Raw genomic sequence first — 23,757 nt, 5'->3', positions numbered from 1 at the left:
CAGGGGGGCAGTCCCTGCTCTGCTGTTGCTGGGGTGCCTCTCCCGTGGTCGCACATGCACTGACCATTGTGGGGGCGCCGGGAGAGCGCCCGCCCCCAGCCACAGCCACCCAAGGGGTCTGGTGGGTTCTGCAGGCTGGAAAATGCCCTTCTGCAAATTCTAAAAAATTCTGTGAGAGTCTGATTCTCTGCTTTGGAAATAATGTGTCGCTTTAAAGCTTATTTGAGTTTATTTTGGAGCCTTTCTGCACACCAGGGACCTTGGGAACAGGGCTGGGGTGGCCTGGGGAGCCAGGTGACTGTCACCTGCTGGGGTCACGGGGCTGTGGGTGCCCCCGGAGATGCTCTCATCTTTCCCTTGGTGACCTGGAACGCTCCCTCCCCCAGCATTGTTTGGGGCAGAATTGCTGTGAATTGCTGTGAAATCCGTGAGGTCTGGGTAGCTGGGCATCCCCAGGGGTGGTTCCAGGGGCTGTGTGTCCGGCGGTGCCAGACGGACACACGGACACACGGCCACGGCCCGGGGGCTGTGCGGGCACCATGGAAACGGGAGGATGGAAAACTCCACAAGAGGGATCCTCCAGGAGCCAAATGTGCTTATTCTGGAGAGCAGAGCGAGGGGGTGGCATGAGAGGGGTCCAGTCCCAGGGCTGGGGTTGTTGAGGTGATAAATGAACAAAAACCGGGTGCAAGGAGAAGCAAGGTGACGCTGTGGGCAGCTCTGCCGTGCCCCAGGGACGCAGAGCTGGAGCTGTGGTGGGGCTGGGGGCTCACACTGGTGCTCCCAGTGCAGCGGCTGGTCCTGTGCTGGCCCCGTCCGTGGGTCAGGCCCCGTCCGTGGCTCCGCTGCTCAGGAGGCAGCGAGCGCCAGGACGCGCTCCCGGGCTGTTGGTGCCGTGTGTCACTGCGATGGCAGAGAGGGATCATCGTTTAGGCGGAGATAAAAGGTGGTGGGAGTTTTATTATTCAAATATAAGATAACTTCCTCCTTCCCAGCACGCTGCACTTCCTGGGAACTGTGTGGGGATAAACGGGAGCAGCACATGGAGGGGGTGTGTGCTGGCAGGAGCCGGGCTGGGCTCCCAGCCTGGGACAGAGCAGCGCCCTGGCCACAGCCCTGCCCTGGGGGCTCCCACCCTCCCATGGGCTCTGCCCTGGGGCTCACACCCTCCCCAGTAGCAGTTGCAAGGGAAGGGATGTCAGGTGGGTGTAGAGCTGGGGTACAGAACCCTCCCTGTGGGGATCTCAGGTTTTTGGTGAGTTTTCCCTCGGAGCTGCGTCTTTGCCAGTAAAAGCCTTTGGGAGTGGGACGGAGGGAAAGGGGGTGGGATGCCAAGGCTGGGGAGCTGCTGCAGCCCCAGAGGTGTCCTGCAGGCAGCCCCAGAGCTCTGGGCACCTGAGCATGGCAGTGGAAGGGGTGGGCAATGGGTGGTGGTGTCTGGCACTGGGGTGTGTGATGGATGGCGGTGTTTGACGTTGGGCATGGCTCTGTAAGGTAAAAGCTGGGCCACAGGAGCAGCAGTAAAGGATGCTGCACTCGAAGGATCCATGGCAGGAGTGAAGGAGCTGCATTCCCCAGGGCCCTGCCGCTGCTGCCCAAAGGTGAAAGCTGTTTCTGGAGGAAGGCCCCGCTGTGCCCATGGGCAGCGTGGGCTCTTGGTCCCCTCTCCTCCTCTGCTGGACCTGGAGGGGTTGGGTGAGCTCCGAGGGTGCCCCTGAGCCCAGAGCCCTGGGTAGGCACGGGCTGGGGCTGCTGGCTCTGTCCGTGCCCTGTCTCCCCATCATCCTGCCGTGCTGTCTGGGGGTCCTTGTGCCCAGCACCCCTGGGCCTGCTGGGGACAGGAGGGGAAGGGCGTTGTGGTGCCCACGGGTGTTTTCACGGCACACACAGGGGCTGCCCAGGCTGTGCTCCTGGGTTTGAGGCAGGTTTTACCCGTGAATTCAGGTCCCTGGTGAAGGCCGGCAGATGATGTCAGGATGAGCTCGTTCCAGCGGGCTCGGTTTAGCCCAGTTATTCCGGGCAGCATCCGGCACTGCAGCGTGGTACCTGTTTCCTTGGAGACTGCAGGGAAGCAGAGCAGCGGCACAAACCCGGCGGCGGCGCCGCACACAATCGGCACAAACACGGGAAATGTCAAGGGAGCCTAAAAATAGCCCCGCACCGCGGCCACCTTCCCCCCGAGCCGGGGAGGGGACACGGGGACCCGGCTGTGCCCGCCGCCACCTCCGGGGGGCTCCGGGGGTCTCAATGCCACACGGCCGGGCTGCAGCGGGGAGCACAGCCAGGGGAGCGCGGGGGATGGAAAATCCCTCTGAGGCCAGCATTAACTGTGCTGTGGGATGCGGGTGCAGCTCAGCATCCCTGCTCCTCTGCCGCTCCCCAGGTGAGCGGTGGGTGGCCACGGGTTCAGGACTGCAGCGCCCTGGCCTTGGGTGGGCTTGGTGGATTTTCCTGCAGCTGGGGCTTTGCCCAGCAGGATTTCCCCTCTGATTTTCCTCACCGGTGGCACGGCTGTGCTGAGGGCACATCGTGGCTGGGCTCCTGGTGTTCCCGAAGCTGCATTTTGGGATAAAATAAACATCAAAGCTGTTTATTTTCAATGACACAGCCTGGGGTGGGTCAGGAAATCAGGTGGGTCTGGAAATACTTTCTGCCAGCCCTGTGCGGGGTGTGACCGTGCCCCCTGTGCAGGGTGTCACTGTGACCGTGTCCCCTGTGGGTTGTCACTGTGCCCCCTGTGCGGGGTGTGACCGTGCCCCCAGTGCAGGGTGTCACTGTGACTGTGCCCCCTGTGCAGAGTGTGACCATGTCCCCTATGTGTGAGGTGTCACTGTGACCATGGCCCCTGTGCAGTTTGTCACCGTGACCGTGCCCCCTGTGCTCCCCCCACAGCACTACTTCACGGTGAACTTCAACCATGAGAACCAGAAGACGCTGGAGCTGCGCACGGAGGATGCCAAGGACTGCGACGAGTGGGTGGCAGCCATAGCTCACGCCAGGTGTGCCCCGTGGGTGAGGGCGAGGTGAAGCCGTGCTGAGGGTGGCTGGGAGCAGGGTGAGCTGGGCACTGCCAGCAGGCAGAGCAGGACACTTCTGCCCCCCTGATGCTGAGCGGGGGCTGTGCTCAGGTGTTCCCATCCCAGTGCCATGGCACCAGACTCCCTGGCACGCTGGCACTGCCCGTCCCAGCCTGCAGCCAGAGGGACTCACCCTCAGGCTGAAAGCCAGTGGGGAAGGGATTGTCCAGGCTCCTGTCTGTGCCCTGGCAGCGCTGGCACAGCCCAGATGCTAAGGAGAGCAGTGAGGAGCCAGCACAGTGCAGCTGCCTCTGGGGAAGGAAGCGAGATGTGGGAGCAGATGGGAGCTGTGTGCAGGGAATGGGAGAAACACCAACAAACACCATCCCTGCAGGCCCTGCCAGGAGCAGGGAATGGGACAAACACCAACAAACACCATCCCCTGAGGCCAGGCCAGGAGCAGGGAATGGGACAAACACCAACACCATCCCCTGAGGCCAGGCCAGGAGCAGGGAATGGGACAAACAAACGCCATCCCTGCAGCCCTTGCCAGGAGCAGGGCCTTATAGAAGCTTGTGCCACGTGCGTCCTTCTTAAACTCCTGGAACATGGCCGGTTGCAGAGGTTTGGCCACGGGTGTTTGGGGTCCTTTCTGACTCCTGCGGTTTCATTACCGTTTGCTCTGTCCTTTCTGTGTGCCCCTTGTGGGAGCCCCTGCCCAGCCCACGGGGCCCTTTGGGAGCAGCAGCACTCCCAGCCGCAGGAGCTGCCCGGGGGCTGTGAGCAGGGGGGAGCAGGGGGATCCCAAAGCCCCCTCCCCGGTGCTGGGGCCGTGCTCTGCAGGGCAGGCTCCGGGGCAGGGATGCTCACGGCCGTGTCTCTGCAGCTACAGGAACCTGGCGACGGAGCACGAGGCGCTGATGCAGAAGTACCTCCATCTCCTGCAGATCGTGGAGACCGAGAAGACTGTTGCCAAGCAACTCCGGCAGCAGATCGAGGACGGGGAGATCGAGATCGAGCGCCTCAAGGCCGAGGTGAAGCGCCCGCGGATGCTCTGGCGCCCCGGGGTGACCGTGGGGGACGGGTGCCATCCCTGCGTGGGCAGGGGTGTCACCGCCGGGGGTTCTGCTGCTTTTAGCGACACAGCGCTGGCCCTGCCTCCCTCGGGGATTTCCCTGGCAGGAGGGGTGCAGCAAGGGGCTGTGGCTGTGCGCTCCAGCACGGAGCCCGTGGGGGCTCGGGAGGAGCCCTGGAAGCTGCTGGAACGCGGAAGGGTTCGCTCAGCCAGGAGCGCTGGGAGCGGGCTGGGCAGCCGGGCATTGCCTCGGGCGGGAGGGGAAAGCAGGGACTGTGTCCCGGAGTGCCTGAAGGGGTTGGAAGGGATCCCCCAGACCTCCCTGTCCCACTCTGCCCTCTCCGTGTCCCCTCGGAGTCACCCAGCAGCTCCGGGTCCCTCTGCCGCCGGGGTCCCGGAGCTGGGGCCGCGCTGCCCTGGGGCTCACCCGAGCGGGCAGAGGGCACCGGGGGCTCCCCGATATCGCTGTGCTCCCTGCAGATGGCACCGGGGGCTCCCCGATATCGCTGTGCTCCCTGCAGACGGCACCGGGGGCTCCCCGATATCGCTGTGCTCCCTGCAGATGGCACCGGGGGCTCCCCGATATCGCTGTGCTCCCTGCAGATGGCACCGGGGGCTCCCCGATCCCGGGATCGCGGTGCTCCCTGTGCTCCCTGCAGGGGCAGCCCCTGCCTGCCGCCTGCCCCAGAGCTCCGCAGGGATTCCCTCCGTCGGGCTCGGGGTGGGAAGGGTGACACGGGGCCAGGAAAGGCAGACGGCAGCAGCGAGGTGCACAGATGACTCAGCAGGGACACGCGTGTCCCTGAGGCATCTGGAGGAGGAGGAGGCTCAGGAGATGCCCGGCAGCGGGGGTGACGCTCCTGAGCGCGGGGAGAGCCCTGAGTGCTCGGGGTGCTCCTGGCAGAGGGGTGCTGGCAGTGGGTATCCCCACGCCTGGCCATCCCGTGCCGCCTGACTCTGCCTGCAGCACTGTGCCCCCTCCCTGCCTGGGCTGTGCCCGGGGTGGGTGCTGGCCCTGCCGCAGTGGGTGGGCAGTGGGCACAGCGAGTGTGGGGCACCCTGTGCTCTGCCAGGCTCTCCTCATGCCAGGCACGGCATTGGGAACCAGCCGTGGGGTGGAGGCAGCCAGGACTGGGCTGGCAGGGCTGGGACCTTGATCCCAGATCTCTCAGAACCCCAACATCGCCCCAGAAGGGGCATCTGAGGAGGCAGTGAGGTTTCATCTGCCCTAATGGTGGGCTTTTCGTAAAAATTTCCATTTTTGGGTTCAAATGTGCAGGTCAATCCCTGACCGTGTGTTGGGGTGTGCAACAAGCTCTAAAATCTCCTCTAACATCAGATCTATATAATGAAATGGGGTGAAACAGATGTGTGGAAGCTGGATCAGTGACCATGAGCCTGTGGCCACCAGTTCTGGTGTATTTCTGCTTTTTCCACCAGTCCAAACTCCACCTTTTTCCTCCTTTCTGTCCAAAATGGGACAACTTCCCCCTCCCCCCCAGGAAAGCAGTCTTTCCAAGTTGTTTCCTTCAAAATCCAAACCCAGATCACATTTTCCTAATTTCCCACGTTCTGGATGGCACATGTGCTGTTTCTTGCCTTTTCCTGTCACTTTCCAAGTGGTTTTGGCCGTGGGGGCCGGGACAGGCGATGAGCAGAGGAGGGAGAGAAAGCACAGGGAGAAACAGTGAAAGCAAACCCGGGAGCTGATGGCTCTGATCCCACAGGGGAGGGAGCGCCCGGGGGCTGCTGCCCACCTGCACATCTCGGGGTCCAAATGCTCATTGGATTTTTCTGCCATTTTCTCCCCAAGCTGTGTTTGCCGAATTGCTGTGAAGGGTTTTATGGGAGGCAGGGATGGGGTTTGGATTGGGCACCCATGAGGATTTCCAGGTGCTGGTCCTGGCAGGGTTCAGAGGTACTGAGGAGTTGGTGACAGCTCGAGGAGCCCAGACAGCTCTGTCACCTTCCCTCACCTGCTTCATCCACCAATTGAGTCCCCACCCCAGAGAGGTTTAAAAGCCATGTGCATGTGGCACTTGGGGACATTGCTGGGTTAGTGGCAGTGTTGTGATCGGGTGGGCTTGATGATCTCAGAGGGCTTTTCCAGCCTGAAGCACTCGGTGGCTCTGTGAGTGTGTGATGGCCATTAGGACAGACCCAGCACAAGGTGTGCCTGTGTCTGTCATTAACCCAGAGGCTCACGCTGTTCCCTGGCACAGGGGCAGCCCGGGATGCCCTCAGCCCCTGGGATACCCCTGGAATGCCCTCGGCTCCTGGGATGTGCTCAGCTCCTGGGATGCCCTTGGCCCCCAGGATACCCTCAGCCCCTGGGATACCCCGGGATGCCCCCAGCCCCAGGCAGAGCAGTGCCCCTGGGATGCCCCCAGCCCCCGGGATACCCCGGGATGCCCCCAGCCCTGGGATACCCTTGGCCCTGAGATGCTCCCAGGCCCTGGGATACCCCGGGATGCCCCCAGCCCCGGGCAGTGCAGGGCCCCTGCTCACCCACCCCTGTGCCCGCAGATCGCGTCCCTGCTCAAGGACCACGAGCGCATCCAGGCCAGCCAGAGCAGCGCGCCCAGCGACGACGACAGTGACATCAAGAAGATCAAGAAGGTGGGCGGTGGTGGCGAGGGCTGGCACTGGGGGCCCAGCAGGCGCGGCAGACGTGGGCCCCGGGGGCCGGAGGAGGTGTCTGAGCCAGTGCTGCTGTCAGCAGGGTTTTAGGAGGAAAATGTGTTCTGCCCAGGCGGGAGCCCATCTGTTGGCAGGGCGCTCCCAGCATTGCTGGGAGCACGAGGCTTCCCAGCCAGTGCTGGCTCCTGCACCTCCAGCCCCTCTGAGTTCTGCTCCCATGTCTGTCACTGCTTTTATTGTGGCCAAGGAAAAGCCATCATCACCTGGCAGCATTCCCCAGGGAGCAACAGCCCCAGGCACCCCCTGTGCTGGGGTGGGAGCCCTGGGCACAGAGCAGGACGTGCTGCAGGTGCCCAGCTACACCAGGAAGGGATCTGAAACCTCATCTCCTTATGCTCCCTGTGGAAGGCACACCTTTCACTGTCCCCAGGCTGCACCAAGCCCCATCCAACCTTCCCCTGACCATGTCAGGGATGGGGCAGGCACAGCTGTGTGGGCAGCCTGTGCCAGGAGTTTGGATGAGCTGTTGGATCCCCAGCCTGGAGGGCTCAGAGCAGCACTGGGAGGAGGCAGCAGCACACACACCTGGGTACAGAGCCTGGGACCTCATTGTGTTGAGTGAGGGTCCCTGCCTGGCCCCAGCTCTGTCCCTAACCCCCAGCCCCGCTCCCCCAGGTGCAGAGCTTCCTGCGGGGCTGGCTGTGCCGCAGGAAGTGGAAGACCATCATCCAGGACTACATCAGGTCCCCCCACGCCGACAGCATGCGCAAGAGGAACCAGGTGGTGTTCAGCATGCTGGAGGCCGAGGCCGAGTACGTGCAGCAGCTCCACATCCTGGTCAACAACTTCCTGCGGCCCCTGCGCATGGCCGCCAGCTCCAAGAAGCCGCCCATCACCCACGACGATGTCAGCAGCATCTTCCTCAACAGGTGAGCTCTGTCCTGGGCTCCAGGAGCTCTGTGGTGTCCCAGCAGCTCTGCACAACCACTGCCCTCCCTGGTGCTGGGGGTGTGCAGCTCCACCATTCCCTGGTGCTGGGGGTCTGCACTCCACCATTCCCTGGTGCTGGAGTCTGCAGCTCCAACATTCCCTGGTGCTGGGGGTCTGCACTCCACCATTCCCTGGTGCTGGGGGTCTGCAGCTCCATCATTTCCCCCAAGCCCCCAGGCACCCTCTGCACTGCCTCGAGCAGCTGTCCCCAGTCAGCACAAGGGCTCCCTGCTCCCCCTGGGCTGGGGAATTTGTCTAATTCCTCCTTATTTACCTCTTACTCACTATACACCTATCTGTTCTTGGTCTGGCTTAGTTCTCTCTTGGTTCCTCTTCCAGTGAAACAATCATGTTTTTGCACCAAATTTTCTACCAAGGCCTGAAGGCGCGGATCTCCAGCTGGCCCACGCTGGTGCTGGGTGAGTGCTGCTGCCCCCTCCTCATCCTCCTCCTCATCCTCCTGCTGCTGCTGCTCCTTCTCCTTCTGCAGCTTCACAGGAATTTGCTAACGAGCAGCAGAACACTGCACACCATGTCCTGGCTTGGTCATGAGCCAGGAGTACACAGCCACAGAGTACAAACCGCAGAGTGACCGAATTCTGGTGTTCCTGGTCCTGATGGGAGGTGTGGCTGGAGTGTGCACAGGGGGGCTGATGCTGGAGAGCATTGCTGGGTCCCATCAGACCCTCCTGAGCTCAGCAGGGCTGGGGGGCACAAGGAGCAGGACACCCCGGGGCTGCTCTGGGTCCCAGGAGGGGCTGCAGCAGCCCACCCACCCACCCAGCCACCCACGCCCCTGCTCTGCCTGCAGCCGACCTGTTCGACATCCTGCTGCCCATGCTGAACATCTACCAGGAGTTTGTGCGGAACCACCAGTACAGCCTGCAGATCCTGGCGCACTGCAAGCAGAACCGCGACTTCGACAAGCTGCTCAAGCACTACGAGGCCAAGCCTGACTGCGAGGAGAGGACCCTGGAGACCTTCCTCACCTACCCCATGTTCCAGGTGAGCCCTGCGGCCAGGGCTGGCCCCGGGGGGCTGGGGAGGTGGGATGGGCAGTGCGCAGCCCATGCCCACGGCTGGCAGTGTGCAGCCCATGCCCACGGCTGGCAGTGCTCACCCCGTGCCCACAGCTGGCAGTGCGCAGCCCATGCCCACGGCTGGCAGTGTGCAGCCCATGCCCACGGCTGGCAGTGTGCAGCCCATGCCCACGGCTGGCAGTGCACACTCATGCCCACGGCTGGCAGTGCGCAGCCCATGCCCACGGCTGGCAGTGCTCACCCCGTGCCCACAGCTGGCAGTGCTCACCCCGTGCCCACAGCTGGCAGTGCGCAGCCCATGCCCATGGCTGGCAGTGCACACCCCATGCCCACGGCTGGCAGTGCACACCCCATGCCCACGGCTGGCAGTGCTCACCCCGTGCCCACGGCTGGCAGTGTGCAGCCCGTGCCCACAGCTGGCAGTGCGCACCCCATGCCCACAGCTGGCAGTGCGCACCCCGTGCCCACGGCTGGCAGTGTGCAGCCCGTGCCCACAGCTGGCAGTGCACACTCCATGCCCACGGCTGGCAGTGCACAGCCCGTGCCCACAGCTGGCAGTGCTCACCCCGTGCCCACAGCTGGCAGTGCGCAGCCCATGCCCACGGCTGGCAGTGCACACCCCATGCCCACGGCTGGCAGTGCACACCCCGTGCCCACAGCTGGCAGTGTATGGTGGAGGCAGAGCCTAGGCTGCCCTGGGGCTGCACCCTGGTGGTCCCACAGGGCTCCTGGGCCTGCTTGGGCCATCTCTGTGGGGGCACTCTGGGCGCTGCTGGCTCCCCAGTTATCCTCTGGGACTGGGACAGGGACCTGCAGGGTCCTGGGCACAGCCCCAGTTGTGCCCCCTCTTCATTCAGCTTTGGCACAAGGAGTTTTGGAGCTTTAACCACTCAGGCTGGGGTGTCCCCAGGCACGGCAGGAGCAGCCCAGGGTGGGCCCTGCTGTCCCCTGTGCCCCACTGGCCTCAGCTCTGTCCCTCGTGCTGCAGATCCCCAGGTACATCCTGACCCTGCACGAGCTGCTGGCCCACACGCCCCACGAGCACGTGGAGAGGAACAGCCTGGATTATGCCAAGTCCAAGCTGGAGGAGCTGTCCAGGTGAGAGCTGCTGATCCATCCCTGCGCTGTGGATGGCTGCTGGCTGCTCTGGCCAGGGGCAGGGTTTCCCTGGGCTCCTGGAGGATGGAATGAGGGCTTTGGAGGGCTGGGATGGTGCGAGTGTCTGGTTCTGTCCTCTGCTCAGGGCTGGGAAGGCACCGGGTGCCTCTGAGATCTCCACATATTGGCCATAATTGGCCATAATTCCCTGCTTTTTATCCTCTTCCTCCCTAGACCGTGGACAGTTCTGGAGTGTTCTGGATGTCGGTGCCAAACCCACCTGCACACTCTAAGTCCTGTAAAGAGTTTCCATCCCTTTTCCCACTCCTCAGAGGGGGCTGGTGAGGGGGGAATCTGTCTGCCCTGAATGTGAATTTTGTGATTTCCAAGCACTCCCATTTCAGTATTTATCAGCCTGGAGGCACAGCCTGGGCAGACGTACAGGTCACCTCTGGAGCTCCTGGCTCACTCTGGGTGGATCCTGCTGCAATTGCCTTGACATTCCTTCCGTTTTGGTTTTACCTGCTGCAGCCCCACCATGTGTCCAAAGGGAAAACTTGTGCAGATCCCAGCCCAGCTCTGATTTTCTCCTCTCCATCCTTCAGGATAATGCACGATGAAGTGAGTGAGACTGAAAACATTCGGAAAAACCTGGCAATAGAGAGGATGATCATCGAGGGCTGTGAGATCCTGCTGGACACCAGCCAGACCTTCGTCAGACAAGGTCTGTGTCAGTGCCAGCGTCCCTCCCCTCTGTGGTGAACGTGAGCCCCACGGCCTGGCCCTGCCCTGTGTGCCCTGGTGGCCTGTGAAATTTAAAAATATAACTCAGTTATGCATTTTCACTGATCAGAGGCACATCAGTTCGGGGAGTTGTGGCACTTTTGGGCAGTTTTGTGCTTGCGCTTTCCCCATCAGGGCACGGGAGGTGCACCTCGGCTGTTGCTGGTGCCCCACTGGGGAGGCAGCCGCACCACGCTGAGCTCTGGTCCCGGAGCAGCACCCTGGGCTGGGGGTGCAGGGTGGGCTGGCCATGCCTGGTGCCCCCCGGCTGCTGGGGGGCTGGGGGCAGCCCTGGGGCACACGGGGGCTGTGCCATGCGGGGCTGACACCGTGTCCCCGCAGGGTCCCTGATCCAGGTGCCCATGTCGGAGAAAGGGAAGATCACACTGGGGCTGGGACTGGGGCACACGGGGGCTGTGCTGTGCCATGCGGGGCTGACACCGTGTCCCCGCAGGGTCCCTCATCCAGGTGCCCATGTCGGAGAAAGGGAAGATCACGCGGGGCCGGCTGGGCTCGCTGTCGCTCCGCAAGGAGGGCGAGCGCCAGTGCTTCCTCTTCTCCAAGCACCTCATCATCTGCACCCGCGGCTCCGGGGGCAAGCTGCACCTCACCAAGGTGAGCAGCTGGGGCTGCTGCTGCTCCCTGCCCGTGGGGGGACACAGGGTGGCCCTGCTGTGGCCCCAGCTGGTGACACAGGGGTCCGGGACCACCTTGGCCTCCCCTGGCACAGCCCCAGGGATGCTGGGCTGGGAGCCTGCGCCCACCTGGGTTTATTTCACATGGTCCTTGTTGGAGCTGAGTCATGGGAGGGATGAGAAACTACACGATCTTGATAAAAGAATTCACCCTGGCTTGCAGAGGAATGTTGACAGTCTGTTCTGGAAGAAGCTGGAATCACAGCCCGGGCTGTCTGTAGCACTCCCAGCTCCTCTGGTTGCTCCCTGCGTTCCCGTGTTTATTTGGGGAAGTTTGGCAGTTAATTGAGCAAGAATCTTACAGAAATTGCTTGTTACTGGCATTAAATTATCAGTTTGAAGAATTACAGTCCGTGGCAAAGAGCTGATAATTGCAACAACAGACTTTGGGAAAATTAAATTTAAAGCTCCTATTAAATATTTTATAAACGAATTAGTTGATCAATTTGACAAGGAAAGCCCAGAGATCCCAGCAGGCACAGATCTTTTTCCCAGTGCAAGCAGGGGCTGTGTGTGTGTCCCCTCCCCTGGGCTGTCCCCTGGGGACACTGACCTGTCTCCAGCCCTGGGGTGGGGGACAAGGACAGAGGAACCCTGGGGGGGTCCCCACTGCTGAACCCTGACTCCCGGCCTGGTGGGGCTGCGCTGGGGATGCCCAGCCCCAGGCTGGCAGGCTGAGCCCCCTTTGTGCCTGCAGAACGGGGTGATCTCCCTCATCGACTGCACGCTGGTGGAGGAGCCCGAGAGCACCGACGAGGACGGTGGGTGCTGGGGAGCTGGCTGGGTGTGCTTGGGCAGGGCGTCACATCCAGGTGCCAGTAGAGTCGAGGAATCCATTATTGAGGTTTAATTAGATTAATTAATTAATTACTGTGAACCAAGCAGACCCACACTTAGACAGACCTGGGGTAGCCAACAACCCACAAAAACCTGAATAAACCTTCCTTGAAAGCTGGCTGGGAGAGAGGGGATGGGAAAGGCTTTCCCAATCACTGTGTGGGCTTTTTCTGTTCCAAAGCCAAAACATCAGGACAAGACATTGACCACCTTGACTTCAAAATCGTGGTGGAGCCGAAGGATTCCTCATCTTTCACCGTTATCCTGGTGGCCTCATCCAGGCAGGAGAAGGCTGCATGGACCAGTGACATCAGCCAGGTAGGACCCATCAGGGAGGGCTGTGGAGCTCTCAGCACGAGGAGCTGCCACGGGGTCCCTGCTGGGTTGGGGCACGCAGGTAACACCGGCTTTGCTGTGTGCCCATGGCCCCACTGCCCGCCCTGAGCCTGGGTTTGCACCCTGGAGCTTTCCTGGTGCCCCTGGGGTGTGGGGACCTGCAGGGAGCAGGGATGTCACTGCTCTGGGGAAAGCCAAGCCCTGAGCTCCTGCACCTGCTGCCCGTGTCTCTCCAGTGCGTGGACAACATCCGCTGCAACGGGCTGATGATGAACGCCTTCGAGGAGAACTCCAAGGTCACCGTGCCCCAGATGATCAAGTGAGTGTGCAGGGCCAGGACACAGCTCCCGGGGCTGCCCAACGCTGCCAGGAGCCTCGGGAGCACTGGGACCCCCTGGGACCTCACCCGTGTGCTCCGTGGGCAGTCCCAGTGTGGTGATTAGCAGCGTTAATTGGCTGCTGAGGGATTTGTGCCTGCTGGGGAGGTGGGAATGCCAAGGGGGAGAGTTCAGGGAAAAATAACAATAGTAAAGAGGGGGTAAAAGTGCCAGAAGGGAGGCAGGGAGGCTGTCCTCCCTGTAGGTCCTGGGGTGCAAAGGCTGTGCTGGGACATGTGTGGGACGAGGGGGGCTGTTCCCAGCTGGGGGGACGGGGCAGCACGGGGTGTTCCTGCCCCATTCCCTGCTGCCACACAGGGGAGGGGGCTTGGCTTGTGTGCACCTGGGGATGGCCCATCCACATCCCTCTGCCCGCTGAGCACTCCACCATTCCAGGAGCCCATTCCAGGGTGTGGGTTCCTGGGTTTTCCCCTAGGAGCACTCCCACCCCTGTTTCCCATGGGGACACCCATAGGAACAGGGCTCCCTCCTGCACTGCTTCCCATGGTCTCTTGGTTTCGTTCCAGGCTGGAGCCACAGAAATCTCGTTTCTCTGCAGGTCTGATGCCAGCTTGTATTGTGATGATGTTGACATTAGGTTCAGTAAAACGATGAATTCCTGCAAGGTCCTGCAGATCCGCTATGCCAGCGTGGAGCGGCTGCTGGAGAGGCTGACGGACCTGCGCTTCCTGAGCATCGACTTCCTCAACACCTTCCTGCACTCCTACCGCGTCTTCACCACCGCCCTCGTCGTGCTCGACAAGCTCATCACCATCTACAAGAAGCCCATCAGTGCCATCCCTGCACGGTGAGGCTGCAGGGGGACCTGTCCTGTCCCTGCTGCCACGCTGGGACTGTCACTGTGCCCCGTGAGCTGAGCTACCCCCAAACAGGGGAGGGAGATGAATCCAAGCTCTGTGGGCGTCCCCGCTCCTGAGAGGGCCAGGAGCTGCCCACAGGGTGGAGGGGCTCACGTTGGCTCTGCTGCTGTGCACCCTGGCGTCCCAGTGCCATGAGGGGTTCCCTATGACCTCCTGGCAGGTGCCATCTCAGCCCGTCTGTGTCCCTGCCAGGTCGCTGGAGCTGCTGTTTGCAAACAGCCAGAACAACAAGCTGCTCTACGGGGAGCCCCCCAAGTCGCCCCGGGCCAACCGCAAGTTCTCGTCGCCGCCGCCGCTGTCGCTGAGCAAGTCGTCGTCGCCCAGCCGGCGCAGGAAGCTCTCCCTCAACATCCCCATCATCACCGGCGGCAAGGCGCTCGACCTGGCCGCGCTCAGCTGCTCCTCCAACGGCTACGCCGGCGTCTACTCCTCCATGGCCCCCTTCAGCAAGACCACGCTGGACATCAACAAGCTCTACGTGTCCAGTGCCTATCCCAACAAGATCCCTGACGAGGGAGAAGCGGCCGCGGAGAAGCAAGAGGAGTCCCTGCCGGGCAAGCAGAGTGAGTCCCTGTGGGTTCGGGCTCTGGCACACAGGGGCTGGTTTAGGTACACGCACAGAGAGCTCCTGCCTCCTGAAAACTCAGTAATTTTTAATAACAAAGCAAAAAAATCCACCCAAATCCCTCCACCTCAAGGAAAAAACCTGTTCCAAAGTATCCCACAGAAACGGCAGAGCTCTGTACCTTTCCCACACATGGTAGCTTTGTCGCCAGCTGGAATGGGGCAGACTTGAGGAAAATGGGGAAGAACTAAAAGGTGGCTGTGTTTGTGTGCAGCGGGTGTAAAGGGGTTCCCTGTCCTCCCAGGCTCAGAGGTGTCTGTCAGGGAAGAGTCGGACACAGATCCCAACCACAGTGATGAGGCAGAAGCTGAAGCTTCCCCAACGAAATCTCCAACGACTCCCAAGTCCGTCAAGTGCAAAAATTCATCAGGTAACGAGTGAGGTCTGGGGATGCCCGTGTCTCGGGGGGCTGGCACGTGTGGGGCCACCCCTGTCTGGCAGCAGCGGTGCCCACAGGGGTGCTGGATTTCCTCTCCCGCAGATTTCTCGCTGTTTTCCTACAACAATGGCATGGTGATGACGTCCTGCCGGGACCTGGACAGCACCCGCAGCGCCCTGTCTGCCACCTCCGCCTTCGCCATCGCCACGGCAGGGGCCAACGAGGGCACCCCCACCAAGGAGAAGTACCGCAGGATGTCCCTGGCCAGCGCAGGTACCTGCCCCAGGGGCACCCGCTGCCACCACAGGGATTTCCCTGCAGGCACACTGTGGGCTGGGGGAGCCCAGAGCCCCCAAAGCCCCCAAGCCTGCTCCAGCTGTGCCCTGGGCTCTGGGCATGGCACTGCCCAAGGGCTGTGCAGGTCCTCAGGTGTCCCCCTGCCTGCTGACACAGGGAGGGGGTGCTCCTCTGGCAGCCCCAGAGGGGCTGTGAGCCCTTCCCAAGGGGCTGTGCCGTGCTGAGGGCTCCTGGCAGTTTCAGGGTTCCCGACGGACCAGCGGAACGGGGACAAGGAGTTTGTGATCCGCAGAGCCGCCACCAACCGCGTGCTGAACGTGCTGCGGCACTGGGTGTCCAAGCACTCCCAGGTGGGCAGCGCCGCCTTCCCCCACGTGCTGGGCAGCTCAGCCAGCACTGCTGAGAGGGCAGTCTGGCACTGAGGGTCTGATGGAGCAGGGCAGATGGTGAGGGGCAGGGGGCTGGGGCAGGGAACAGGGGGCACATCAGGGTTTGCACAGCCGGGGTGCAGAGGAGGGGAGCCGGGCCTGCCAGCACCCCTGGCTGGTGCAGAGCAGGGGGACTCTCTGGGTTTGGTCCCCGTTGGGATGCCCAGGATGGGGTCAGGGCACTGGGAGCTGTCCCTGCTGTGCTGTCCCTCCTGCACTGGTGACGGGGCAGTGGCCCAGTGCCATACTGGTTCTCACTGGGAACACACAGCTCTCCCAGGCTGGGGATGCTGATGCGATGGGACTGAGCGAGCCTGCTGCCCTCCCGTGCTGGGATGGTGCTGGAAGAGGCATCCCTTGCCCAGCCGGAAAGGAAGCAGCTCTGCGGGATCAGGGTCACTCCAGCACAGTAACCCCAGGCTGTGCTGGCCTTGGCAGGACTTTGAGACCAACGAGGAGCTGAAGTTCCGGGTGATTGGCTTCCTGGAGGAGGTGATCCACGACCCCGAGCTCCTGACGCAGGAGAGGAAGGCAGCTGCCAACATCATCAGGTGGGGGGCTGCAGGTTTTGTGCCAGGCTTGCCCTGGCACTGCCAGCTGCTGGCTGCTCCTGCTCTCACCCGGGAGCACAGCAGGCTCAGCAGGGGCTGGGAGCAGCCAGGGAGGAAGATGGGGAGGAGGCTGGGCGGTGCTCAGCCTCAGGGCAGGGTGGGTGTGAGCCCCTTGGTGCCCTGCTGAGGTTCAGTGCTGAGCCCAGAGGGTGCCGGCCCTGCTGCTGCCAGGTCCTGGTGTGGCACCGTGGCTCCCAGGCTGTGCTGGGCCGGGCTGTGCTGGCACTCAGGGTGTCCCCACCCCTCACTGAGGGCAGGACTCTTGTCTTGCAGCAGGGCTGACACTTGTGGGGACACTGGCCACGGCTAAGGAGTGTTTTTCTCTGTAAAATGAGGAATGGCACTGAGGGGGTCTCCTGACACACAGGCTGAGTGTTCCTCGGGGCTGTGCTGTCCTGCTGGAGCTGTGTGGGTCTGCTGCTCTCCCAGCTGCAGTAATCCTCTCTTTCTGTGCCACAGGACCTTGACGCAGGAGGATCCAGGAGACAACCAGATAACTCTGGAGGAGGTGGTGCAGATGGTAAATGCTCCTTCCTTCTCTCCCTGCCTGCCCCTGGTGCCTTGAGGTGGTGGAAGGGGAGCAGCCAAAGGTCCTGGTGCTCACTCAGGGCAGAGCCAGCCCCAGGGGCAGTGCCAGGGGTGCAGCTGCACATCAGGAAAGGCTTTCTGGGAGGGGCCAGCTGTGAGCACAGCTGGATCTGTTAGGGCAGAGGCAGCACCAGCCAGCCCACAGGCACATCATTCCCCCTGCAGTCAGCAGAATGGCTGCAGAGGGCACAGAGACACCTGCCTGCTGCTGCCTGTGCCCCAGGGGCTCCCATCGTGCCCCCAAACCCGTTCCAGCTCCAAGTGAGGGGCTCTGGCTCAGCCAGCATCACTGCTGCTCCCTGAACGGGAGCCCTGGGAATGTGCATGGATTTAGAGCCCCCAGGGTGGCTGCAGAGTGCTTGCTACCCTTCTGCACTGAAAAAACCCAACCAAACGTGTTCCCAGAAGAACACAAGAGCCACTTGAAACCGGCCTGGAGCACCTGAAACACCCATGACTCTGTCCCCTGGCTCTGCTGGTGCCTTCTGGAGGGGGCACTCCCTCCTGGGCTTTGTCTGAGCTGTTCCCATAACTGCGTGTTCTGGAAACTTCCTCTGAAGAGGAGAGGACATAAGAGGCCTGAGGCTTTGCCCTGCCCCTCAGGCTGGGCAGCAGCACCTGCAGTCTGAGGGTGCTGGGATGTGAGGGTGCCCTGGGCTTTGGGGTGCACATCACGAGCAGGGGGCTGCATTGTTTGCTGGAGCTTTCCCAAGCCCTGTCCCAAGGGATTGTGCAAGGGGCTCTTGCCCTGTGCTGTGCTCTTGTGTGTGTGTGTTGATCCTGGGGGGTTCTCCTGTGTCACCAGGGCAGTTTGGGGTTTATTTGGGCGGGATGCCGGTGGGGTTTGTTGTGTTTGGTGGCTGATCTTCTCCCTGAAGGCAGCAGGGTGGAGCTGTTGCAGGGAGTGGCACCAGCCCCTGGTGGTGTTGCAGGGAATGCACCAGCCCCTGGTGGCACCAGTCCCTGGTGGTGCTGCAGGAGTGGCACCAGCCCCATCCAAGCCCTGTTTGTGGGGGTGTTGTGGGGGATGTTGGGTGATCCTGAGCTGTGCCCAAGGACTGGTCTCAGTGACCGTGTCTCTGTGATGGTTTAGGACAGTCACCAGTGGCTCCATGCAGTCTGAACCTCAGGCCTTGGCTCCATGTGGGGGCACCCTGAGCCCTGCAGTGCTGCTTGGCCAGAGCCAGGCAGTGGGACAGGGCCCATCCCTGCTCCCCTGCTTTCCTGGAAATCCCTTGGCAGGCCCACCTTGCCCTCCTGGGCAGGAGCAGCGGTGCTCCAGCTGGGATCCCTGGCTGCTTTGCTAATTAAACAGCCAAAGGCTGCATGATTAAATCCCCGGGGTTCTCGAGGCTGGCAGGAGCACGGTGTGGGCTGGGGTGCCTCTGGAGCACCACACCCAGCTCTGCTGGGGAAAGCCTTTGGCCTGGCAGCCTGGCTTGGCTCCGGGTCTGTGTCCAGGGTGTGAGGGATTCTCACTGCTCTCCTGCCTGCTGAGCCCCACTCTTCTCTGTCCCACAGGCCGAGGGGGTCAAAGCAGAGCCCTTTGAGAACCATTCAGCCCTGGAGATCGCAGAACAGCTGACGCTGCTGGACCACCTGGTCTTCAAGAAGATCCCATATGAGTGAGTGATCCTGTGGGTCAGGAAAGGCGGCTCTGGTCACCCAGGGCCCCATGGGCAGCCTGGCTGGGCTGGCTCCAGAGAGTCCAGAGCCTTCCTGGGCTTTGCCAGTAGCCCAGCCTTGGCTCAAGGGCAGATTTGGAGCTCTGTGGCTTCTCTGCTTTTGTGGGATGTCCCAAGGTAATCGGCTCAGGGACACCCTCCCACAACCAGCACACCTCCAGCCACATCCATGGTTCCTTTCCAGCAGTGTGGGGCAGACCCCGGGACCTCCATCCTGTGCGGATGCAGTGGAGCTTGCAGGGCTTGGACATCCCACAAAACTGGGGAATGAAAGTTGACCTGAGCACTGTGGTTTGCAGGGAATTCTTTGGGCAAGGCTGGATGAAGCTGGAGAAGAACGAGAGGACTCCATACATCATGAAGAACACAAAGCACTTCAATGATGTAGGTGCAGCTGCAGGGCACAGGCGGGTGGGCACGGGGGAGGCAGCTCAGGCTCCTGCCCAGGGCTGGGTGAGGGAGGGTCACCTGCCCCATGGCCCTGCGTGTCCCACAGGCTGTCCCTGCCCCATGGCCCTGCGTGCCTGAACACGCAATGCTACACCTGCCCCACGGGCCCTGCGTGCCCCACGGGCCCCGGGCAGCCAGTGCAGGTGGAGCCAGTCCTGGTGCAGCTGCTGCTGGTGGGGCTGCAGCAGCACGGGGAGATCTCACCCTGCCGTGAGGCTGCGGTGCCCAGAGCCACGCTGAGGGCCAGGCTGGGGTGCCCAGAGCCAGGCTGAGGGCTGGGGTGCCCAGAGCCATGCTGAGGGATGGGGTGCCCAGAGCCAGGCTGAGGGCTGGGGTGCCCAGAGCCACGCTGAGGGCCAGGCTGGGGTGCCCAGGGCCACGCTGAGGGCTGGGCTGGGGTGCCCAGAGCCACGCTGAGGGCCAGGCTGGGGTGCCCAGAGCCACGCTGAGGGCTGGGATGGGGTGCCCAGAGCCAGGCTGAGGGCTGGGGTGCCCAGAGCCAGGCTGAGGGCTGGGGTGCCCAGAGCCACGCTGAGGGCCAGGCTGGGGTGCCCAGAGCCAGGCTGAGGGCCAGGCTGGGGTGCCCAGAGCCAGGCTGAGGGCTGGGATGGGGTGCCCAGAGCCACGCTGAGGGCTGGGCTGGGGTGCCCAGAGCCAGGCTGAGGGCTGGCATGGGGTGCCCAGAGCCATGCTGAGGGCTGGGGTGCCCAGAGCCACGCTGAGGGCCAGGCTGGGGTGCCCAGAGCCACGCTGAGGGCTGGGATGGGGTGCCCAGAGCCACGCTGAGGGATGGGGTGCCCAGAGCCAGGCTGAGGGCTGGGATGGGGTGCCCAGAGCCACGCTGAGGGCTGGGGTGCCCAGAGCCAGGCTGAGGGCTGGGATGGGGTGCCCAGAGCCACGCTGAGGGCTGGGATGGGGTGCCCAGAGCCACGCTGAGGGATGGGGTGCCCAGAGCCAGGCTGAGGGCTGGCATGGGGTGCCCAGAGCCATGCTGAGGGCTGGGGTGCCCAGAGCCACGCTGAGGGCTGGGATGGGGTACCCAGAGCCACACTGAGGGCTGGGGTGCCCAGAGCCACGCTGAGGGCCAGGCTGCGGTGCCCAGAGCCACGCTGAGGGCCGGGATGGGGCTGTGTCTCCCCAAGGTCAGCAACCTGATCGCCTCGGAGATCATCCGCAACGAGGACATCGCGGCGCGCGCCAGCGCCATCGAGAAGTGGGTGGCGGTGGCCGACATCTGCCGCTGCCTGCACAACTACAACGCCGTGCTGGAGATCACCTCCTCCCTCAACCGCAGTGCCATCTTCCGCCTCAAGAAAACGTGGCTCAAGGTCTCCAAGCAGGTAGGCCGGCCCCGCCGGGGAGCTGGGCTTGCTGCGGGGCGTTGGGGCAGGAGTTAGGAAATGGGGAAAGGGGTTTCAGGTTGTTCTCAGGAGGGAGGTGGTGGGTGGACAGGCAGAGCCTGCCTTGGAGTCGGGTTATTCATGGAATCACAGGATTGTTTGGGTTAGAAAAGCTCTCTGAGACTGTGCAAGTCCAGCTGTTTCTTCAGCGCTGCCAAGAGCACCACTAACCCCTGGCCCCAAGTGCCACATCCACGTAGCTGTTAAATCCCTCCACTGACTCCACCGCTGCCCGGGGCAGCTGTGCCAGGGCTGGGCAGCCATTACGAAATTTTCCTAGTATTAAATCTAAACCTCTCCTGACACAACTCCTCTCCCCTTGTCTCGTCACTAATTACCTGTGAGAAGACATTGTCCCTACCTGCAAGGCAGAGGTGCAGTTAAACCTCTCTGAGCTGGCACCACTGTGGGCTCCCAGCAGCCAGGAGCAGTCGTTTTTGCTATAAAATGAGAAACCTGTGAATGAAAACAGGCGAGGGCAGAGGTGGGAGCAGGGGAGGCAGTGAGTGCACAGCCTGCTCACCTGCAGCCAGGTGCGACAGCCAGGGCACTCTGCACCTGTGGAGGGGCAGGAGCAGCTGCTGGGGTGGGCTGGAAGTGCCCCCGTGTCTCTGCAGGCTGCCCCCCAGCCACAGGGAGTGGGGGTTCTCCCAGGGACCCTGCCAGCAGCACTCTGGTTTCTTGCAGACCAAGGCTCTGATTGATAAGCTCCAGAAGCTGGTGTCGTCGGAGGGCAGGTTCAAGAACCTGAGGGAGGCACTGAAAAAGTGAGTGAGTGGTGCTTCTCCTCCTGCCCCAGGGCTGCTCTGGGGCCTGCAGGGCGGGGGGAGCTGAGCTCTGCTCCCAGGATCACTCAGAGCCTGACTGAAGGCTGCCCTGTGGAGCCAGCACAGCGCCTGGCAGCGATCCCCAGGACTGAGCTGCTCCTTTGGGCAGCATGGGGAAAGATGGGAATAAAAGGGAGTGCAAAGGGGAAAATCACTGCCAGGCACCAGAGAACAATTTTCCCCATCACTGTCACAGAATCATCAAATCCCAGAATGGTTTAGGTTGGAAGGGACCTTAAAGCTCATCCTGTTCCATTCCTCTCTGTGGCCAGGGCCCCCTTCCACTAGACCAGGTTGCCCATGGGAGCTTCTAAAGGTCTTCCTGACCCTCTGTGCTGTCTAAGCTGCCCCGGCTCATCTCCTGTATCCTATGGCTTTGTGAGGGGCGCAGCCACGGGTCCTGCCTGTCCTGCTGTGCTGGTGGGGATGAGGCCCAGGACACCAGGAGCCTTCCCTGGGAGAGCCCTCCTATATCAGAGAGAATCCTTCCACCTCTGCTGCACAACTGCAGAGCTGTCCCCTTCTCCCCTGCCCTGCCCCAAGCTCCAAAGTGAGGGAGTTTTGCTCCTCATTCCTTTCTGGTTCACTCCTGAAGTTGTGACCCCCCGTGTGTCCCCTACCTGGGCATGTACCTGACGGACCTGGCCTTCATCGAGGAGGGCACCCCCAACTACACCGAGGATGGCCTGGTGAACTTCTCCAAAATGAGGATGGTGAGTGCTCCAGGGCTGGGCTGGGGTGATGTGGCTGTGGCCAGGTCTGTGTCCCCTCAGCCTCCACCTGCACAGCACCAGGAGGCCACACGTGTCCCCTGCACACACCTGGGGCTGTTCCCAGTGTCTGGAAGGGACAAAAGGCATCTGCATTGTGCTGTGCTGGGTGCCCCTGCCCTCCTGGGCACTGGGAAGGGTTCTCTGGGTGATGGCTGAGCCATGAGCACCTCCTGTGTTTTGCCCGTGTACAGATCTCACACATCATAAGGGAGATCCGCCAGTTCCAGCAAACCTCCTACAAGATCGAGCACCAGCCCAAGGTACAGCCCTGTCCCAGAGCCTCGGGCAGGCTCTGCCCCTCATCTCCCTCTTCCATCACAGCATCTAAGCCTTCTAACCTGGCAGCTCCCTGCTGGAGTCTGTTGGGGGGATCAGGGGACGGAGGGAGGCTGTGGGGGCTCCCCCGTGGGCCCCAGGCAGCTGCAGCAGAGCCGTTGCTGCAGAGGGCAGCATGGATGGGCAGCCCCGGAGCGCTCAGGGGGGCACCCGGAGGCGCTGAGGAGCAGCGGTGTAGGGGCAGCGTCCCCTGCCGCCCCACGGCCAGCAGCGGCCGCCCTCTGCCCGTGCTGGCCCCGCCGTGAGACGGGCCGGCAGCTCTCACCCTCCCCTGCGGCAGGGCTGGGTGCCCCCGCTGCCGGGCCGTGCCCTCACGGCCCGCTCCGTCCCCAGGTGACGCAGTACCTGCTGGACCAGTCGGGCGTGATGGACGAGGAGTCCCTGTACGAAGCTTCTCTGCGGATAGAGCCCAAGCTGCCTTCGTGAGCGGCGCGGCCGCCGGACTCTCGCTGTACCCCTGTACATAGCCCCGCTCCACGGGCGCCCTGGAGCGACCCCCGTCCGTGCTTCCCCCGGCCCGGCCCGGCCCGGCCCCGGCCCCGGCCCCGGCCCCGGCCCCGGCCCCGCCGCGCTCGTGTAGGATTCCCCGCCCCGTCACGGTTTAACGCGCCGACACTTCGCTGGAGTCCCGGGCTCTTTTCCATGATGTTACTTTTGTCATTTGTTCCTCTTGGGGGGCTGGTGGTCGGGCGAGTTCCCGCGGGGCAGGTGGGTCCCTGTGGGCCAGGTGAGACCTGTGGGGCAGGTGAGTCCCTGTGTGCCCGCGGGGCAGGTGAGTCCGCCTGGGGCAGGTGAGTCCCCCTGGGGCAGGTGAGCTCCGTGTCCCCGCGGGGCTCTGGGGCAGCACAGAGCAGCTCTCCCTCGGGCAGTGCTGGCGGTCACATCCCAACTCTGTAAGGTGGCAGAAGGGAGCGCATTAAAGGTTGTCCCTCGGTGTGAGCTGCCCTCTGTGTGTGTGCCGCCCTGGTGCTGGCCGGGCACGGGGGGCCCTGGCTGCTGCCCTGGTGCCCCCGAAGCTGGGAAGATGGAAGCATCCCCTCGCCTCTCCTCTCCTCGCTGCATCCGGCTCCTGTTGATATGCTGTAGATCCGTGCCCTTGTGCCCACTCTGAGTACCATGACGTAGAGTTAGAGATGACGAGTGTTTTTATTACATCTACTGTAATCCTGGCTAACCACCCGCTAGCAGGATATAGTAATGTAGTGCTTATTCTGTGAATAGTACCTGGGTTTTTTACATTGTACAGTCCCTGACACGGTTCCCCGGCAGTGGCAGGCATGCTCCACTCACACAACACTTGCTGTAAGCAATACCTCGTGGTATGGGAATTCTCTTTCAAGCCCTAAAACTATTTCAACTTACAGCTTGTTTGGGAAAAAAAAAGATATTTCCATTTTTTTTGTAAAAATATATGTTTCCTGATTACCTCTTGCTAATAAATCTATTCTATCTCAGGGTGAACCGGGGTTTGTGATAGTTTTACGGGCGGGATAACGCCGGACCCGCCGGGCCGCAGGCCACGCCCAGAGCCGGTGCCCCGCCCAGTGCCCCGCCCAGAGCCGGTGCCACGCCCACCCAACGTCCCGCCC

At 62.4% G+C, this 23,757-nt stretch overlaps 1 protein-coding gene across 1 annotated transcript; it reads left to right on the top strand.

Moving 5' to 3' along the window:
- Positions 1-2,984: 2,984 nt before the first annotated feature.
- On the top strand, positions 2,985-23,554 carry RASGRF1 (Ras protein specific guanine nucleotide releasing factor 1). Its single transcript, XM_058811481.1, has 26 exons — positions 2,985-2,999; positions 3,904-4,051; positions 6,619-6,711; positions 7,408-7,661; positions 8,062-8,141; positions 8,534-8,727; positions 9,751-9,860; positions 10,466-10,584; positions 11,098-11,258; positions 12,036-12,099; positions 12,357-12,493; positions 12,748-12,830; positions 13,487-13,696; positions 13,962-14,332; positions 14,639-14,764; positions 14,876-15,046; positions 15,308-15,420; positions 15,937-16,049; positions 16,569-16,629; positions 18,219-18,322; positions 18,682-18,766; positions 19,975-20,172; positions 20,920-20,999; positions 21,655-21,772; positions 22,024-22,092; positions 22,502-23,554. The coding sequence occupies exons 2-26, from the start codon at positions 3,938-3,940 to the stop codon at positions 22,592-22,594; spliced, it is 3,321 nt and encodes a 1,106-aa protein (XP_058667464.1). The 5' UTR covers positions 2,985-2,999; positions 3,904-3,937; the 3' UTR covers positions 22,595-23,554.
- Positions 23,555-23,757: the final 203 nt, after the last annotated feature.

The sequence above is a fragment of the Ammospiza caudacuta genome, chromosome 10 (genome assembly GCF_027887145.1).
Source record: "Ammospiza caudacuta isolate bAmmCau1 chromosome 10, bAmmCau1.pri, whole genome shotgun sequence".
Classification (NCBI taxonomy): Eukaryota; Metazoa; Chordata; class Aves; order Passeriformes; family Passerellidae; genus Ammospiza; species Ammospiza caudacuta.
Note: the sequence above shows the minus strand (reverse complement) of the source record. Positions and strands in the feature narration are given on the sequence as shown.

What these genes read in the sequence shown, in the direction of transcription:
- RASGRF1 (XM_058811481.1), top strand. Translation starts at nt 3,938, where the DNA reads ATGCAGAAGTACCTCCATCTCCTGCAGATCGTGGAGACCGAGAAGACT. An exon ending in ACATCAAGAAGATCAAGAAG is followed by an intron (nt 6,712 to 7,407) that starts GTGGGCGGTGGT and finishes CCGCTCCCCCAG; the next exon opens with GTGCAGAGCTTCCTGCGGGG. An exon ending in ACTTCTCCAAAATGAGGATG is followed by an intron (nt 21,773 to 22,023) that starts GTGAGTGCTCCA and finishes GCCCGTGTACAG; the next exon opens with ATCTCACACATCATAAGGGA.